This window comes from Vigna unguiculata, chromosome 3 (genome assembly GCF_037176805.1).
Source record: "Vigna unguiculata cultivar grain cowpea cultivar isolate G323 ecotype 2 chromosome 3, ASM3717680v1, whole genome shotgun sequence".
NCBI lineage: Eukaryota > Viridiplantae > Streptophyta > Magnoliopsida > Fabales > Fabaceae > Vigna > Vigna unguiculata.
Genome location: NC_140794.1, coordinates 12506040 through 12525688, shown reverse-complemented (window position 1 = coordinate 12525688; position 19649 = coordinate 12506040). Strand labels below are relative to the sequence as shown.

At 29.4% G+C, this 19649-nt stretch overlaps 3 protein-coding genes across 3 annotated transcripts; 1 reads left to right on the top strand and 2 right to left on the bottom strand.

The window, feature by feature from the left end:
- Nucleotides 1–1989: 1989 nt before the first annotated feature.
- On the bottom strand, nt 1990–2831 carry LOC114177122 (pathogenesis-related protein 2-like). The gene is made up of 2 exons (XM_028062373.2): nt 2562–2831; nt 1990–2474 (listed from the first exon to the last, which is right to left on the bottom strand). Exons 1-2 carry the CDS (start codon nt 2740–2742, stop codon nt 2188–2190), a joined length of 468 nt encoding a protein of 155 aa, XP_027918174.1. The 5' UTR covers nt 2743–2831; the 3' UTR covers nt 1990–2187.
- Nucleotides 2832–6998: 4167 nt separating this feature from the next.
- Nucleotides 6999–7779, top strand: LOC114179287 (pathogenesis-related protein 2-like). Its single transcript, XM_028065563.2, has 2 exons — nt 6999–7232; nt 7321–7779. The coding sequence occupies exons 1-2, from the start codon at nt 7052–7054 to the stop codon at nt 7605–7607; spliced, it is 468 nt and encodes a 155-aa protein (XP_027921364.1). The 5' UTR covers nt 6999–7051; the 3' UTR covers nt 7608–7779.
- Nucleotides 7780–11967: 4188 nt separating this feature from the next.
- LOC114179279 (pathogenesis-related protein 2-like) lies at nt 11968–12780 on the bottom strand. Its single transcript, XM_028065549.2, has 2 exons — nt 12540–12780; nt 11968–12452 (listed from the first exon to the last, which is right to left on the bottom strand). Exons 1-2 carry the CDS (start codon nt 12718–12720, stop codon nt 12166–12168), a joined length of 468 nt encoding a protein of 155 aa, XP_027921350.2. The 5' UTR covers nt 12721–12780; the 3' UTR covers nt 11968–12165.
- Between the last annotated feature and the right edge of the window lie 6869 nt (nt 12781–19649).

Below are 19649 nucleotides of genomic sequence, written 5' to 3'. Positions count from 1 at the left end.
GTACGTATCACCGACTTATATATAATCTTTGTTTCTTAATTTTTTCATCCACAAGTTTCGAATCCTGAACGATCGAGTCTACTACTACTTCAAACCAACATGTTAATTATTTATTTTTAGTTTATTTGTCATTTAAATTGTGTTTAAGTTCATATAATTTATTGTAATAGATTACTATATACTAATTATCATGATAAAATGTTTTGTTTAAAATGCTAATAAATAAGATTATTAGTGAAAGATAACCATTTTTGTGCTTTGCATTTTTATAATTTTTATAAGGTAGTATCGAAGATTTTAGAGACTAAATGAATTTTAGAAAAAAAATTAATTTTCTTATTGTAATTCTAGAGTTCTAAATAGAAAAGTATAAAGATACATGAAAGATTAAAATAAATCTTACAAAAAATTAGATTGTTTTTATTGTAAAAAAATAGTCCTAAATACAAAAATATAAATATATCGTCAAAAGTAAGGTTGTTGTTGTGCTCTTTCATGGTAAGGTTTTTTTTTCTCTGCAGCCTATCTTCATACGGTGAAATGGGAAGATTTTAGATTGAGTGATTCAGCCTATGGGATTGCACGATGAAAAATGTGTTTGTCGGAGGGAAAAAATGTGAAGAATACCATTATCTTTACAAAATTGTTGAAAGTGTTAATTTGGAAACTCTCCCCATGATCACTTGTGATCGATAAATATATATATATTTTTCAATTCTTTTATATATTTATGAAAGATCTTGAAATAATCATTCTTTTTTAGGTGAAGGACCTAGCCATGTTTATCTAGTGTTGTCGTTCATAATGGCAAGATCATATTTTTAGTGTTGATATAAATAATTATAGAATTAAATGGATTCTTTATATTCAAGCGTTCTTTTTGTATAAAGGAGACCATTTTTTTTTCTTTATATTCAAGCGTTCTTGAAATAGATTTCCTTATCGAAGTATCAACGAAAAAAAATTATTTTGCTTGAATAGATTTAAATTGAACTCGCAGCAATGACTAAGAACCAGGCTAAGAAGGAAGATGTGAAGTTAGGAAAACCTGGAGAGGGGAGAAGAGACTTCTTCCTGCACTTCCATAATTCAGTATGTATCTTATAAATTTTACAATTTAAAATATATTTTTTTATTTGATATCATTTCGAATTATATAATTTAAATTATTTTATATTCTAATATGTATAATTCACAATAAAATAAAAGTTATATTCTAAATTCTATATTTTAATACGCAAAAATAAGATGCTTAAAGAAGATGGCAAAACAAGCGAGAGACTGTGACATCAAACAGTCAAAGTGGCGGAGGGGAGAGTTGTCAAGTTTTCTAAAAGAGAAGTGATAGTTTACAAAAGTTTTTTCTGACAAACTTTGACAAATTACCAATTTAAGTAAAAAAGTATTATTTTATTATTTTATTTTAGTTAAAAAATAAAAAGATAATCCATTTTAATTTCATTTATAGGAATTTTGTCAACTTTTTAATTTTTTTTTTGTCAAAACATAATTTTCCGTTCTAAAACTCTGTCAACCACATTTTACAACTCAAACAGATTTTATAAAATAATGAAAATAAAATAAAATCCTACCTAACATTAATCATGAATTTAACTGGTTTAAATTTGGTTAAGAGAAATTAATTTGTACAATTTTTGTAGAATATTTTTTAATATGTTTGGTTAGAAATTTTTTGTGCTCTATGTATCTATACCGGTATAAAAAACTTCTTTTAACTAGTATAAAGTGTCTTTTATGACCAGTGAGAAGTTCTGTTCAAAACGAATTGCAAAGTTGTTTACGATGCCCGGAAGCTACATGCGTTGCTCATTGCAGCCGAGACACAATTAATTTAGTTAATCCTGTTTTTTCATCTACTAAGCAATCAAATGCATCAACTTTCTTCTCTCATTGATGCTTATGTAACTAATTAACGCCTTTAACACTCTCATCCAATTCATTCTTTTAAGACAAACAAAAACTTCAAACTTATATGCAAATTTGCATTCCTTTATTATAATTTATGGATGAAATGAGATACAAAGATATCAGCTCTCACTGTCAGAGGTCAAAGCAAATAAGGAAAATACTCTTACTTTATAAACCAACTTAACTTAAACCATACACTCCACACAAGAAAACTCGGTATATAATATCAGAAGGTCCTTGCTGATAACTTAGATGAATTCAAGCATTGGCCAAAAGGTAAGCCTCAATGACCTTGAAAAGAGCATCACTCTTGGCTTTACCAGCTTTGAGTTCATCTTCATTGGGTGGAGCTTCTCCTTTGCTGTGATAATTTATGCGCAGCTTTACCACTGAGCCTCCGTTGGATCCATCACTGAGGATGGAGTCGATGGTGATCTTCTCTGCAGTGTCTGGCAAGGCAGCACCACCAACTATGCTGTAGCTGTATCCCAACTTAGCCTCATCTATTCCTTCTATTTTGTGCAACACGAACTTTGTCTCTCCATCTGTTCATTCATTCACCACATTCACATTAATCACTTCATTTTAATGCATACGCAGAAAATGTAGAGAAAATGAGTGAAGATGTTTACCCTCAAGGAAAGAGATCTTCTTGATGGTTCCGACGCCACCGTTGCCCTCAACGATTTCAACACTCTTGAAGGAATCAACAGCCTTTGGGACGATGTCGTCGGCATCTTTGACAAGAGCCTTGTAAAGGGTAGCAGGAGCCACGGGAGAAGTGGTTTGGTCCTCGAATGTGAAAACGGCCATTATGGATTCTAAATGAGATAACGAAATGGAAGAGAATATAAAATAGGAGAAGAGAAGGAGAAGATGTTTGCTGTGTGAGTTTAGCAGAGGAGAAACCTCTATTTATAACCACAATGCTGTCACTATCTTTGTTCTATGAATAACTCATAACATACCAAAGTGTGAAGCTTCCGACTCCTGATACAACATTATTTGACTATTCATTGGTTCTTTGTTTACCAACATTCTTTTTTCTCTGTAAATCAACAATCTTGTTAGAGATTGTATGTCATCAACCATTATTCTTTCTTATTTTTATATTTTTTAGTGTTTGTCAAATATTGCGATTGGGAAGCTTTCAAATTCAAAGAAGATAAATTGTTTACACGTCGATCTCCGGTTCAACTATGGCAACTGTTTGCTGTAGTCGTGGGAATAAATAATTCCAGAGGAATCTATTAAGGAAAATAATTTTTTCACTACTAAATTTTGACAATTTTCTCTTATAACTTTAGATGTCATCTTCTTGGTAATTTTTCATTTTTCTCATTCTTAATCTTCCAAAACTATTTAAAAGATAATACATCGTGTTCTAAGAAAAAATTGTCAAAATTTAGTAGTCAACGTATCATTGTCCATCTATTACTTCTCTCTCATGTTTTTCGGCTTCCTACAATTTTATATAAATTTTTTAATTTTAAAAACATTACATTGTTATAGTTATATATATTTACACCTTTTTAAATTAAACAAAACATTACCTTCTGGTTATCCGTTATAGGATCAACCAAAAGGCTATATGAATGAAACTATTCATTTGACCGAATGCAGATGGACTGTAATGGCTTTTTTAGACGCCTTCTAGACGCTTTTTTTCTTTTCAAAAATAGTTTTGTAGATGTTGGAGAAATTATTGGACTTTCAGCTTTTAATAACCCGTTTTGTGAAAGTACCCGTTTTAGAAAAATAGTGTTATGTTTATACAAAATATTTTAATTGTTTGAAAACAAATATTGTTGTTATAATTGTATAAAATGAATTATTTTTATTTTAATTTCTAAAATAATTGAATAGTCTTTTAAATTTTTTCCCATATATACTTTCGAACAATGCCACTGTAGGTATTATTACGAACTTTGACATCTAAGTTATGCGAACATCTTAGAATAGATAATCATTTGTCATCACCTTAATATTTATTAAAAAGAAAAAAAAAGTATAAGAATCCAAAGCATGGGGACCATAACAAATCTATGATAAAAGTTATCATTCATGAAACATAGACAAACTATACTTATTATAAAAAAATTCTAAATAAATACACAGTTAAAGCATCAAAGCACTTATATTTATATGTGTGAATCAAAAATAAATTAACTAACATATCAGCACAATGATTTCTTTCAAAAAAAACATAAAAATTTTTGAACACGTTATCCTTAATCTGAAAATAGTAGAAGGAATTGCAATTGGATTTTGAAATCTATTATGATTTCTCATCATCCAAATAACTAAAGTAATGACAACCACTTTAATCACTTTAAGCAAATGAGTACAAAGACACTTCATAAACTAAACAACCAAATCCAAAAAAGAAAATTGTAAATTAATCCTAAAAAGCTTCCTTCAACAACGCCCACAAACGTATAGCAGTATAGAAGAATGAAACAACAAATGAAAGAACGATTCAACATTATTACCACACAAAGAACACATAGAGCATAAAACCACTTTTTATAACCTCCAAATCAATAGGTAAATGATCAAACAACAACTTCCAAAAACAAAAGTTTTAGCTGGTGACACCTCATCCAACCAAATCAAGTTTTCCCAATCCACATATTCCAACCAGAAGAGTAAAACTTTTTTGCAACATTTTGAGAATGCACACTAATATTATCCAGAATCCAATTAGGTACATCATGATCCTCATTAACCATCAAGGAAGAAAAATCACACAAACTGGCAACAAAAGAAGGAAAGTTCTAGTGAGTATCTGTCCATGCCGAACTAACAACATAGTATAATTTTACTCTGTCAAAATAAGGACTTCTAGCCAATTTAGATATGCAAATGCCAGAACACAAACAATCATTCCAAATATTAATACAATCACCCTTAACTAGTGTCTAAAAATATTTTTCAAGAACATCATATGCATCCTTTACACCATGTCAAATTGACGACAATTTAAGTAACATATATTTCTGATACTTAGACTTAAGAAATTGAATACGCATGAGTTCAGACCAAGTCATTTTTCCATAAGCAACCTCCCAAGCTAAATGTATAAGATGGGCTTTGTTCTCCAACTGAATATTAGTAACCTACAAACCAACAATCACCTTAGAACCACAAGATATACCATTTAACATTGAGCAATTCTTGCTTTTGTATATTTCCAATCTAAACAAAATTTCAAATCCATTGTTCCACCTCAAAAATAAGTTTAATAGGTCATTTGTAAATTTGGAAGCTCTAAGATAAGAAGCCAATAATTACCTAATTTACTAGTTGAAAATTTCCATTATACTAAGCAATTTCCCTTTCCAAGAAGAAAGGTTTTTATGAATCTTATCAACCAAAGGTTGAAAATATTACACCTTAGAAGCCCCCATGAAAATTGCAACTTAGGAACCTGTCGGATATCCGTTTAAAAAATACCTACAGGTTTTAAAAACACCATGTATCCTTAGATACCTACAAATATTTGTAAAAATATATTTTATAAATTTTTAAAATAAAATCTAAATAAAATTACCAAAAACAAATGTAAAATATAATATAAATTAAATTAAATATAAATTAAAATTACATTTAATTAAATTTAACTTAATAAAATATAATTTTAATTTTAATTTTAACTATTTACAGATAATAGATACTGCAAATACGAATAATATGATATTGATACCCTATCCATAAACAAGTATTAATATACCTTCTGTTCAATAAGGGATATATATTTTTTGTCATGTATTACAAAGAGATTGTATCCCTGAAGACAAACCATATAAAGCAAAACTTTTTAGAAATAACCTTTAAGATCCTCTACTCAAAACCTCCTTAGTAAATCAAAAAAAAAAAAAAAACAAAAGAGAGAAAAAGTTCTCCTATCTACCTCTTCTACTACAAATGAAATAATCAACCAAACAACTCTTAAACCGATATAAGTAGGTTGCAAGACACCAAGAATATATTTATAAATATAGCTTTTATACAATCAATTTTTTCTATCACGTATTGTTAACCTAATTTTTAGTACGCATTTACAAATGATGCCATGATATTTTAATTAGTGATATATGATTTGATGGTTTAATAGAAATTTTAATATTTAAAAATAACCATCATTAATATTTATAATTTTTTATGTAATGACCACTTGATATTTCATTAAACATATAAATAATTAATAAATGTATCAAATTATAGTAAAGCTTAACATTATTATCTAAAAAATTTTAAAGATAAAAATCAATTTAGATTTTTTATAAAGACAGAAACCAATATTAGAATTACTCCAAAATGAATTTTATGATTCAAAATTATTTTTTATAAATTTATACATTCATTTATTTAAAGCGCAAACGAAAATAAGATTTATTTAATATAAAAAATAATTCATTCATGCTTACATAGTACACATGTAATTTTATAAAGAGAGAAACCAAGATTAATATTATTCCGAAATGAAATTTAGGATTCAAAATTATTTATTACAAATCTAAACATTTATTTATTTAAAGCGCAAACTAAAATAAGATTTATTTAAATAAAACAGTATTCATTCCTTCCTGCATATACAGTACACATGCAGTCGCCATGGTTGAACGTGATGTGTCTACCATTTAACTTTTTTTATTAAATCTATTTGGAGGAAACTTCTTCTTTGAATTTGAATGATTCAACATCACAAATAAAATAGTATTTAATATTAAATAAAGAAAAATAAATTGAAAAAATGTTAAAAAATGAAAAATTACTGAAACAGGGGAAAGAGATAGAGAGCATGAAAAATGAAAACAAAAATTCATAAGTTTTGTTATTTATGGAGTATTTGCAAACATATAGATTTAGGTTGTTTAAAAGAAATATCATCTTATGACTTAAGATTAAACTATCTAAGTTGCTTAAAAGAAACGATTTTCATTTAAGAGTGAAAAGAATAAAATGAGACCATAATCTATATTAAACTAATGAATTGGTTCAAGTAGTGAGCTATTGCTTCCTTATAAATACATGCCATTCCTCTGCCCGAAGAACCACACACAACACAACACAGTACAACAAAAAACATCTTCTCCTTCAATCTCATTTAGAATCCATAATGGCTGTTTTCACATTCGAGGACCAAACCACTTCTCCGGTGGCTCCTGCTACCCTTTACAAGGCTCTTGTCAAAGATGCCGACAACATCGTCCCAAAGGCTGTTGATTCCTTCAAGAGTGTTGAAATCGTTGAGGGCAACGGTGGCGTCGGAACCATCAAGAAGATCTCTTTCCTTGAGGGTAAACATCTTCACTCATTTTCTCTACATTTTCTGTGTCTGCATATAAAGTGAAGTGATGAATGTGAATGTGGTGAATGAATGAACAGATGGAGAGACAAAGTTCGTGTTGCACAAAATAGAAGGAATAGATGAGGCTAAGTTGGGATACAGCTACAGCATAGTTGGTGGTGCTGCCTTGCCCGACACTGCAGAGAAGATCACCATCGACTCCATCCTCAGTGATGGACCCAACGGAGGCTCAGTAGTAAAGCTGCGCATAAATTATCACAGCAAAGGAGATGCTCCACCCAATGAAGATGAACTCAAAGCTGGCAAAGCCAAGAGTGATGCTCTTTTCAAAGTCATCGAGGCTTACCTTTTGGCCAATGCTTGAATTATCACCAACATTCATAATTCCATGTACCAGAGTTTGCTTGTCTTTTGGTCTTAAAGTGGCTTCTAGTGTAACGGTGTTTGCTTTCTTGTTTTTATTTTGTCCTATTGGGAAAGACTTTCAATACATTGTATTCTAGTTCATCAATAAATCAAAGCAAAATTGAAACTTATTTTTTTTGTTAAAACATGAGTTTAATTTAATTTTTTTTACCTTAAATTGAGATTGTGAAGAAATATTTTATATGATAAGTGTACCTATTCGGTCCAATGGTACACGATCTAATAAGGTCCAATTAGCCTCACGATCATTGAATATTCTCAGATTCATTTATTGAAAAAGATATTCATATATTAACGATAATCATAATAATCTCATCAGTTTGACGTTCTAATACTAAATATTAACACATTACATCTTAATATTTTCTTATACTACATATTAACATAATATTTAGTATATCAAATAGAAATGTCAAAATTAGTTTCAACTCGTGAGCCAACTCGATCACCACGAGTTCAAGCCGGGTTGGATTGAGAAAATGACATTTTGTCAAAAGTGGGTTGAATTTAACATGACTCACTTAATCCACGGGGTTAAACATGTTCGAGCAGGATTGAAGGTGGGATAACCCACTAATTTTTTTACAATTTTTATTATAATTATTAACTACTTCTAGTTATATGTGTTCACAATTTGATATTTTTAATATTAGAATGTTGCTCAATAATATTTGAAATTTTTTTATAACTGACATTATCATGTTTTATTTTTGTTTGTTTTTATATTTTATTGTTATTTTATTATCTTTTCAAAAATTTCATATTTTATTTAATAAATTTAGAAAAAAATAAATATCTGGTTTATAATTTGTAGATAAGTGGAAATCTCATAAATTTAAGAAGATTATGAACAAAATTAGTGGAGATTACCGATTATTAAAAGAATATATCAACAAAACCAGCTATCCACCAAGTTGGTTACTTCAATTGCAAATAAAAATATTTGAAAAATATATCAAAGATATGGGATCATCGAAGATTAAAAGATATATATTCATGAAATTCAATTACAAAATCAAGTATAAAGTTATAAGCCTAGTCCAATTCCAAAAATCTATAAATAAGGGGCTTGACAAAGGTCTAAAACAACAACCATTCAGGCAGAAAAGAAATCCCTCTTGGGGCAAAAACCTCCCTTCGGGGAGAAAGGGAAAGAAGGTAGAGGCGTATTCTAAAAGTTGAAGGCATTCATCTTCATCATTATTCTAGTATTCAGAATGTTGAGGAGTAGTTAACTCCCTTATTTGTGGTGGGGGTGTAATGTATTCTTAACTCTTTGTGAATTTTACTATTCAATGTAATTTTTTTTCACCACTCTCATGTTTTATTTTTGTGAAATTGTTGTCTAATTGAGTTATGAATTGCAAGAGTTACCAAGTGTTTCACAAGTCTCTTGGAAAATGATACTTAGACTTTCCACCTTATTACTTGTACGATTTGGTACACTTGCCAATCCCGTAACAAGTTTTTCACGTTGTTGCCTGGGATTTGTGGTCAAACACAAGGCAATTTGGACATTTGTATCTCTTTTAAACTTTGTTATGTGTTTTATTTTATTTTTTTGAGTTTTCTTTTATGCAGTTGGTCAATAGATGTTTATCATTTCCACTTATTTGGTTTGTGCTTAATGTTTGTCTTGGGATATGCCTTAGAGCATGATCTAGTTGTTGGAAGGTCCTAGACATGGGATTTCAACAACTTAACTAATCAAATATTACAATAGACATTTGTGTGTCTAATCTTAGAGAATAAGGAAATTAATCACAAATGAGAGTACTGAGTGATTTTGCAACAAGAGACATTTGAGTGAGGTTATTTGGAAATTTGTTTAATCATTATGCATATTAGAATTATTGTTTAGTTGGTGTGTTTATGTTTTTCAATATTTTTTCTTGGTTTCTGTGTTTCTATATTTTTATATAAAATTTGGGATAACCTTTTTGTTTGAGTATCTTTTGTGTTCTTGTAAGTGCAAGATATTGATGAAAATGAAGATAAGACAAAAAAAAGCATATGGTATTGGTTCAACACGCGACCCACCAAAAAGAAAAAAAATGTCATAATGAATATCAGGCGTCGAGTTAAAAGATATTAAACAAGCCCTTGCTTGGTGGGAACCCAGTATTTTTATCAAATTTTTTCCTTAAAATATGTATTTTTTTTGTTAATTTGTGTGTGAACATGCTTAATTATTAAATTCTCTGTGCACTAGGGAACCTTAAAAGTCCCAACATTCTGAATTCCATCAATTTTCAACTTAATACACTACAATCATGTGCTTAAGTTCACAGTTAATTTATTAAGCTTCAAATATACGTAATCCTATTACTATTTACCACATAATTTATCATCAATCCCAACACACCCAAAGTTTATACCCTAAATTCACACATATATCCATATTCAACCAATTTTTCCTTAAACCACATCGCAATTTCACAATTACTTCCTTCCATCAATCAATCCACAATTAAACGCCAGAAACAACCCAAAACCCCCAAAACATCAAAATTTAGCCAATATGGCTCGCGTCGCCTAGCGGGTGTTCATCACCGCCAAACGGATCATACAAAAACCCAAAAATCTAGATTAGAAAGCATGCGTATGAGTCGCTTCACAGGAACCCAAAATAATAGTAGAATCAGTATGAATCACCTAGCGGCTTTGAAGGTCCATCAGACGGTTTCTGAAAAATTTCTAGAAACCATGAAATTAAATAGAACAGACAAGGCTCAAGCATCCAAATACACATACATCATGCGAAATCAATAATACAAATTTAAAATCATAGAGTCCAACTCCCCTAACCTAAATTCGTTGCTCAATTGCCAAGACCTTAGTCCTTTGTGTTAGCAACATGCCTTCCTCCTTTACCCCTTCTAATCTCCTTCTTCGATGTGCCTCCAATTTCCTTAACTCTTTGTTTTCAATGTTAGTTGTGTGCTTGTACCAAAAGGACACTATATCTCTTTAATTTCCCTATTACCCTCACTTTACAACCTTAATTTTAATTACCTTAATGGCCAAAACGAAAATAGACATTAAACTGCATAATGTCATCAATGGTTGTTTTAGAATATTTTTCCCAGCATTCTCAGTTGTCCTCTGACGTCTAGGGTTTATTTTAGAATATTCTTTCCAGCATTCCTAGCTACCCTTTAACGGTTGCTAGGGTTTGTTTGCTCCTTCACATTTATGTCAAAAAGAAGTTTTGGCAAAAAGAAAGATATTTCGCATAGACCAAGGTTCAAACACATAATCATCCATCTCAAAATAAGTACACAATCAATTCAACCAATTCATTTTTCATGATAATTCCTATAAATTTAGGATTATATTATCCCTCATCATGATCAAGCATATTATTATTAAAAATAATAAACATTTGAGCTAGTACTATTCCATATCATATAAGCTAGCATTAATTGCCATAAAGTCTCCTACTATCCATATTTATTAATTAATTAATTAATTAAATTTCTCGAGTCTTACAATTATCTCTTATACTATTTTTAGGATTGAAGTGATTAAACATAATCATGTCATTCTATCTTAAGTTTTAAAGCTCCAAGTGAAATTCTCTTTTGTTGAATGATTATGATTTATTTGAGATGTCATTTTCTCTTGCTTTATTCAGGTGGTTGACCTGAGTTTTTCTTACTTTATAGTTTTAGACTTTCCCAAGGACATGAAAAAGTTTAAAGTTTGGGATATTTTGATGGTATTATTATATTTTATTTTTTGTTATCTTTTATTGTTATTTTATTATTATCTTTTCAGATATTGCAGGTTAAAATAAGTATTTAGTTTATAATATGTAGATAAGAGAAATCTTAAAAATTTAAGAAGATTATAAGCAACATCAGTGAAGATTACTGAATATATTAACAAAATAAGTTATCCACCGAATTGGTTACTTCAACAACAAATCAAATTATTTGAATAATATATCAAAGATATGAAATCTCTGGAAATTACAAAATATATATTCAGAATATTCAATTACAAAATCAAGTATAAAGTTATAGGTACAATCTAATTCAAAAAATCTATAAAGAGGAGGCTTGATAGAGATAAAAGAAAAAACTCCTTTGAGGAGAGACAAAGAAGATAGAGGTGCATTATGAAAACGGGATACATTCATCTTAATCATTATTCTAGGGTTTTGAAGCCTAAACATAATTTACTTCAATTTGTTTTTTCATTTACTAAGCAATCAAATGCATCAACTTCCTTCTCTCATTGATGCTGATAACACTCATCCAATTCATTCTTTAAGACAAACAAAAAGTTCAAACTTATATGCAAATTTGAATTCCTTTATTATAAGTTATGGATGAAATGAGATACAAAGATATCAGCTCTCACTGTCAGAGGTCAAAGCCAATAAGGAAAATACTCTTATTTTATAAACCAACTTAACTTAAACCATACACTCCACACAAGAAAACTCAATATATAATATCAGAAGGTTCTTGCCCATAACTTAGATCAATTCAAGGATTGGCCAAAAGGTAAGCCTCGATGACTTTGAAAAGAGCATCACTCTTGGCTTTACCAGCTTTGAGTTCATCTTCATTGGGTGGAGCTTCTCCTTTGCTGTGATAATTTATGCGCAGCTTTACGACTGAGCCTCCGTTGGGTCCATCACTGAGGATGGAGTCGATGGTGATCTTCTCTGCAGTGTCTGGCAAGGCAACACCACCAACTATGCTGTAGCTGTATCCCAACTTAGCCTCATCTATTCCTTCTATTTTGTGCAACACGAACTTTGTCTCTCCATCTGTTCATTCATTCACCACATTCACATTCATCACTTCATTTTATATGCATACACACAAAATGTAGAGAAAATGAACGAAGACAGTACCCTCAAGGAAAGAGATCTTCTTGATGGTTCCGACGCCACCGTTGCCCTCAACGATTTCAACACTCTTGAAGGAATCAACAGCCTTTGGGACGATGTCGTCGGCATCTTTGACGAGAGCCTTGTAAAGAGTAGCAGGAGCCACCGGAGAAGTGGTTTGGTCCTCGAATGTGAAAACAACCATTATGGATTCTAAATGAGATAAGGAAATGGAAGAGAATATAAAATAAGAGAATGGAAAGAGAAGATGTTTGCTGTGTGAGTTTAGCAGAGGAGAAACCTCTATTTATATCCACAATTGTGTCTCTATGTTTGTTTCTATGAGTAACTCATGAAACACAAAAGTGTGAAGCTTCTGACTCCTGATACAACATTATTGAACTATTCATTGGTTCTTTGTTTACCAACATTATTTTTTTCTCTCTAAATCAATAATCTTCTTAGAGATATTATGTCATCAATTCTTTCTTATTTTTATATGTTCTAGTTTTTGTCAAATATTGCGATTGGGAAACTTTCAAATTCAAAGAAGATAAATTGTATACACGTCAATCTCCAGTTCAACGATGGCGACGGTTTGCTGTAGCTGTGGGAATAAATAATTTGAGAGGAATCTACGTTAATTCTCTCTAATGTTTTTCGGCTTCCTACAATTTTATATAAATTTTTAATTTTAATAACATTACATTGTTATTTATAGTATTTATAAACCATGATATAAGATAAGGTGACGTAAAGATAAAAAAGAAAACAGAGGTAGGTAAGTAAAATTAAAAAAAAAAGTTGTATATTGTTGTAACATACTCTTATAATTTATATTATAGTATATTGTATTATTATAATTATTATTTTAGTTTATGGCTTACGTATTTAAAACTTTTTTAATAAAGAAATATTTTAATATATAAATTATATATTAATTTTTATTGTGATTTTTGCTGGAGATAATATTAATTTCATTCTTGTACAATTGAAATAACGGTTTTCGGTTCTTACTATCCTACATGATGTATTAACATTGTTTATGTAATTAACAAAATGTCATCATGTTTTAATTATAAGTGTTTACAATGAAATTAATGTAATATTCTAAAAAAAAGTATTTTATCTACTAAATAAATGTTATTTGTTTGGACAAAAAAAAAAAACAATTAATGAAAAAAGACCACACGACTTCTCCTATGCCTCATACTTAAGGAGAACTGTCTTTGAAAACAGTGTTTGAAATTACCAGGACAATATAGGCTTTGGTTCTGTTAATTTTTGAAGGCTAAATGTGAATACTTCGGTTCTTCAGTAATCAAAATCTATATTGTCACAGTAATTTCAAAATTTAAACTTTTTCAAAAAATTTTAAGAAGTATATAGGCTTCGGTTACTGGTAAGCTTCGATTATCTGAGTAATCAAAAGTTATTCCCTGACATCCTAACAATAATTTGAAAAATGCTACTGCTACTTTAAAATAATTTACTTGAGGGGCAGAGATATAGACTTCGATCGTCAATGAAATTGAAGCCTATACCCTACTAGGTTTGGATTCTTTCAAACAAGCAAAGCCTGTAGCTCTACTTAGGGTAAACTTTTGAAAGATTTTACATACACTCCAAGGTTTTGTTTCATATGTCGGTGCAAAACTTGCTTCCTCTCCTCCGCCACACCAATTTCTTGTTCCTTCGTCATTCCACTTTCGTTTTTCTCCTATTTCCTCACTTTCCTATCATGTTCTTGTTCCTTCGTCATTCCTGTCATTGTTGTCGCACCATTTCAAAAACAAACACTCTTGTTCTTCCATTTCCGTCATTGGAACTCCTCACCATTTCCCTCATTGCGAACATGTCCCAAATTCTGTCACTGCTCCATTCCTTCTCATTCTTTTCCTTTTTCAACCACCGTGATGTTCGTTCTTTTCGCCATTGCTTTTTTTTTTCATCAAGTTTTGATAATATCTTCCTAAAGCATGCATTTTGTGTCGCCATTCGTGTCCAGGGTACTGTATGTTTGTGGAATTGTGTAGGTTGCGTTTCCATGCTCCTAAAACGTGTTCCGTATGTTTCAATTACTATCATCTGTGCTCCCAAGTTCTTATTTGCTTTTTCTTAATATGTTGTTTATATTTTTTTATGTTTGATATGTTAAATTGTTTATTTAGTTAAGATCGGTTAATTATATGTTTAAATTTTGTGATTTGAGAATATTGTTGCATTTAGTTAATCTTAGTTTTTCGTTTGAGATTCAAAAAAAAAATTATTTATTGTCTCCAAGTTTTTCAAATAAATTATATTTTGTAAAAATTAATATACAAGGGTAGTACTAATAATTTAGATATATTAAATCTTGAATTGCCCGTAAAAATTAATATACAAGGGTAGTACTAATAATTTAGATATATTAAATCTTGAATTGCCCGATTGAACAATTTAAGAAGATTAATCCTTTTTTTTTCATATAGTTTATTTGTGAAAATATATATTTATGGGTTAAATATGTTTTTATTCTCTTAACTTTTGGTTAAAAGGACTAAACTCACACATTTCTAAAGTTGAAAAACTAAACTAAGTCAAAGTTTCAAAGTGGGACCATTTGAGATTTTTATTCAAAGCTAGGGAACCAAAAATATATTTAACCCTATATTTATTTTAATATACATATCTTAAAATTCATGAATATTTGTCAACTTTATTTTGTATTGATCTTCGGGTGCATATTCAATTAGGGTTAATAATCACTTTCATTTTTTGTAACTTGAAGACCAATTCAAAATGCTAAAAACATTTCGTGACATTTAATAAATGTTTTTTTAAAGAAGTGAATGTTCTTGAATGGGATAGAGTCATACCTTGAATAAAAAAGTGAGCTAAACATTCACTTAACGATTACTGAAAATTTTCTCACAATTTCATTATGTATATGTATGGATCGAGATTTAATTCACCACGCATCAGTGATGAGTGAAACTTAGATATCCTTGTGTCAATTGTTTGAATGGGAGAAAGTTGAATACAACTGAAATTAGGGAACACCGTATGTATAATGGTTTCCTTTGAAGTTATACAACATGGACATGGCAGGACCAATTAATAGACTTCCCAACTATTTCTCGAACTGAACATGTTGTTGATTCCATCATGGAAGATCAATTGGAAGAAGACTAATTAAAAGACATGATTAAAGATGTTTGTGTAGAAGCTTTTGCCCAATCGTGTGTGTATGAGACGATGTCTACTATGCTGAGACTCCGATGTATCTCGGTTCAACTTAGTTCACACGGTTGTTAGCGATGTTAAAGCTGATCAATTTGAAGACGACCAATGGGTGGAACAATAATAGTTTCACATAATTGTTGGTTTGTTGAATGAAATGTTTCAAGATAGAAATACACTACCTACTCATAATTTTGAGGCATTGCACAAAATTATCAATAGACAACACCATTTAAACAACATTCATTGAATTAAGTACTATAAATCAAAACACAAAACAAAAGAGAGAGCTTTATTAAATAAACGTTATAAAAGTGACTACAAATAGATAACACTATATCTGAAAGGCGCTATCTATATTTGATTTACACTTTTTTAAAATATAATAAATTTAGATAAATCTATAAAGAGCGTTTGTAGAGTTATGATATTAATAGATAGCGTTTAAGTAATAGTGTTATCTATGTTAAGAGAATTTCCCTTGCTTCTTCACTAAAAAAACGTTTCAACACTTCACTCTCACTCTCGACTTTCATCCCTGTTGCTTGCACTCTCACTTTTGTGTTTCAACCTTGCTACGGACTATCACTCTTGCATTTTTCTTCATTCGTCAACTGAAAACATTGGTAAGTTTAGGTTTTGATCTTTGAGTAGTTTGATTTCACGTTTCTTTTTCATCCACTGGAAATTTCTTAATTTAGGATTTTGCATTTTTATTTCATGTTTCTTATGCATACAATATAGGTGGTCTTTCTCTTTTGCGTTTTGAACCCTAACCATGGTATTATCGAGTTTCACGGGTTCATTTTGCATTTTTAAATAATGAAGTGTGAATTTAATGTGTTGTGTTTTAGGGTCTTAAATGAGTGTGTTATTGGTTTTGGTTTCTCAGAGGATCTCTGGTTATACACTTTTTGATTGAGAATGACTCGATGAATGTAATAATTTTAATTTGCTTGTCATTGCATTGGGTTCATTGGTGTCTTATTCTACTTTGTGTTCTGTTATTTAGAGATTAAAAGGAATACATTAATTCTGAAGTTGGCATGCATCTCATGATTTTACAAGGAGATGTTGTATCATTCAATGAAGGGTCAACAAACTCTACACCTCTTCCTTCCTTCCACAGTTCATATGCTTGAATTAACAGTTATTTCAACTTCAACCGAATCAAGAAGAAGTCAAAGAGTAAATAGAATAGTCATAGAAAAAAATGTGATAAATTACATACTCCAAAACGGTCATATTTTCATGCATGTCATAATAACATGAAGTACTCTTTCCACTTATGATTTGCAAGAGAAGAACTCTAAAATTGTACTTCGTTGAGTATATGCCTTTTCTCACGTACTCAGGAGGTATATACCTATTACAAAGCCAACAGGAAGTGATTAGAGGGAGAAAAACAACCGTGACACACGACCATTCCTAATTCACTTACGATGTTCCAACTATCCTTTCTATGATCGCTTCAAGGTGATATTTCCTGAAAATTTTAGCCATGCCAAAATCCGATATCTTTGGACTCATATTGATATCTAGTAAAGCATTACTTGCTTTAAGATCTCGATGAATTATAGTAAAATTTGAGTACTCTTGGAGATAAAGAAGACCCTGAGTAACGCCTTCAATGATATTGACACGTTTGTTTCAGTATAAAAGAATTGATTTTGATGGATCTGCATCAAGTTCAAGCTTGAATTATTAGTCACATAAATGTGTAGCTATAGGACATTCTAGAGTGATTGGTAATTTAAAGTTTAAGTGAGCTTAGCAATAATAAGTTGAGAAGCTTAGAATAAATATAACAACTTTAATGAGGGACAAGTAGGGATGGCAACGGGGCGGGACGGGGACGGGGACAGGTTTCACTATCCCATACCCATCCCCGTAAAAAATATTCATCCACATCCCCATACCCAAATTCAACGGGTATCAAACTTTTATCCTATCCTTATCCCCACCGGGTGACGGGTATAATCTTGTACCCATACCCGTACCCGTTTTCTTAATACTTTAATATTAATTTTAATTAATTTTTATAAAATAATAAAAAATTACGGTAAAGGAAACATAATATTATCAAATATTTAATATTAGGAGTATGGTTGTTTCTTCGATATCAAATATTTTGAAATAAATTATAATTGTTTACATTTTATATTAGAATACCAAATAAAATTTAATGAGAACCAAAACATTTATTAAATTTGCAAACATTAATGAAACCTAGTTGATAAATTTTAAAAATATTTTTAAAAAAAATATAAAAGGAAAAAATATTTTTTAAAAAATATAAAAGGAAAAAATTATTTAAATTAAAATATATTTTAAATGTTTGTTTACTTCAATTTTAAATTATAATGAATCTATGTTTTATATACTAATAAAAGTTATAATACATCACTTGATTAAAATGACGCAAAGAACAAATAATAAATATAATAATAAAATTTTAATATAGATCTTGTACCTTTTGAACCATAATATATGTTGGATGGTGGTAAAAAAATATTCATGTCAATTACATTAAATTTTTATATTGTAATAAATAAAAATTATTTATACAATTATAGTGAAAAAATTAAAGTATGATTGTAATGAGTTAGAAAATAAAAAATAATTAGATACAATTTATCGAAATAGTATTCTACATGATGAAAATAAACAAAAAATAAAAATATTAAAAAATTAACAAATTAACAAATGTGTGTCTTATAAACAATTTGGAGACTATTGGAAGGAATCACACAAAGGAAAACAAATACATAATTAAAAGTATGATAAGATGAAAAATATCTTAGAGATCTAAGAAAACTTTTCAAATATCAACATATATACTCAATGGTTGATAAAAAAAATGACGCAAAGAACAAATAATAAACATAATAAATTTTATCATAGATCTTATATCTTTTAAACTCCAATATATGTTGGATGGTGATAAAAAAATATTCATGGCAATTACATTAAATTTTTGTATTGTAGTAAATAAAAATTATTTATACAATTATATTGGAAATATTAAAGTATGATTGTAATGAGTTAGAAAATAAAAAATAATTAGATAAAATTTATCGAAATAGTATTCTATATGATGAAAATAAACAAAAATAAAAATATTAAAAAATTAACAAATGTGTGTCTTATAAACAATTTGGAGACTATTGGAAGGAATTGCACAAAGAAAAACAAATGTATAATTAAGGGTATGATAAGACGAAAAACATCTTAGAGATCTAAGAAAACTTTTCAAATATCAACATATATACTCAATGGTTCAGAAATAACAAAAAAATTTTTAGCGAAATAAAAAAGTTCTTCAAATGAAACAAAAATTAATATAATAAGTAAAAAAAAAATTATATTACCTAGTAAATGAAATGTTTATGCTATTAAACACTTAAATTGAGAGTATTAAACATTCTCAGGTGAAAGGAAAATATACAATAAATAAAAATATTAAAAAATAATAGAAATATTCAAATGTTATACATAATTTTTTTTTAATTGACATACATCATTTTAACATGATTACATAAAAGTTATGATAAGATAAAAAAATATATTGGAAATGCGAATGAGTTTCATGACAAACAAAATATTTAGAAAAAATAAAAAGAATATATATATATATATATATATATATATATATATATATATATATATATATATATAGAGTTACTTAATTAATTGTGAATATTTTAATAATTTAAATGAGGATGGAGATATGGCGGGATATATTCATCCTCATCTCATCCCCATACCCAATTGAAAAAATCGGAGATTCCCCATACCCAATTAATACGGAGATTTCTCAACAAAATGGGGACGGGTTCGGACAATACCTACGAAAACGGATTTATTTGCCATCTCTAATCTCTAGGGACAAGTGATTTAGAAACTGACCAA

Coding starts and splice junctions, on each gene's coding strand:
- LOC114177122 (XM_028062373.2), bottom strand. CDS start 2,742: ATGGCCGTTTTCACATTCGAGGACCAAACCACTTCTCCCGTGGCTCCT. Junction 2,475..2,561: donor GAAGATCTCTTTCCTTGAGG/GTAAACATCTTC, acceptor ATGAATGAACAG/ATGGAGAGACAAAGTTCGTG.
- LOC114179287 (XM_028065563.2), top strand. CDS start 7,052: ATGGCTGTTTTCACATTCGAGGACCAAACCACTTCTCCGGTGGCTCCT. Junction 7,233..7,320: donor GAAGATCTCTTTCCTTGAGG/GTAAACATCTTC, acceptor ATGAATGAACAG/ATGGAGAGACAAAGTTCGTG.
- LOC114179279 (XM_028065549.2), bottom strand. CDS start 12,720: ATGGTTGTTTTCACATTCGAGGACCAAACCACTTCTCCGGTGGCTCCT. Junction 12,453..12,539: donor GAAGATCTCTTTCCTTGAGG/GTACTGTCTTCG, acceptor ATGAATGAACAG/ATGGAGAGACAAAGTTCGTG.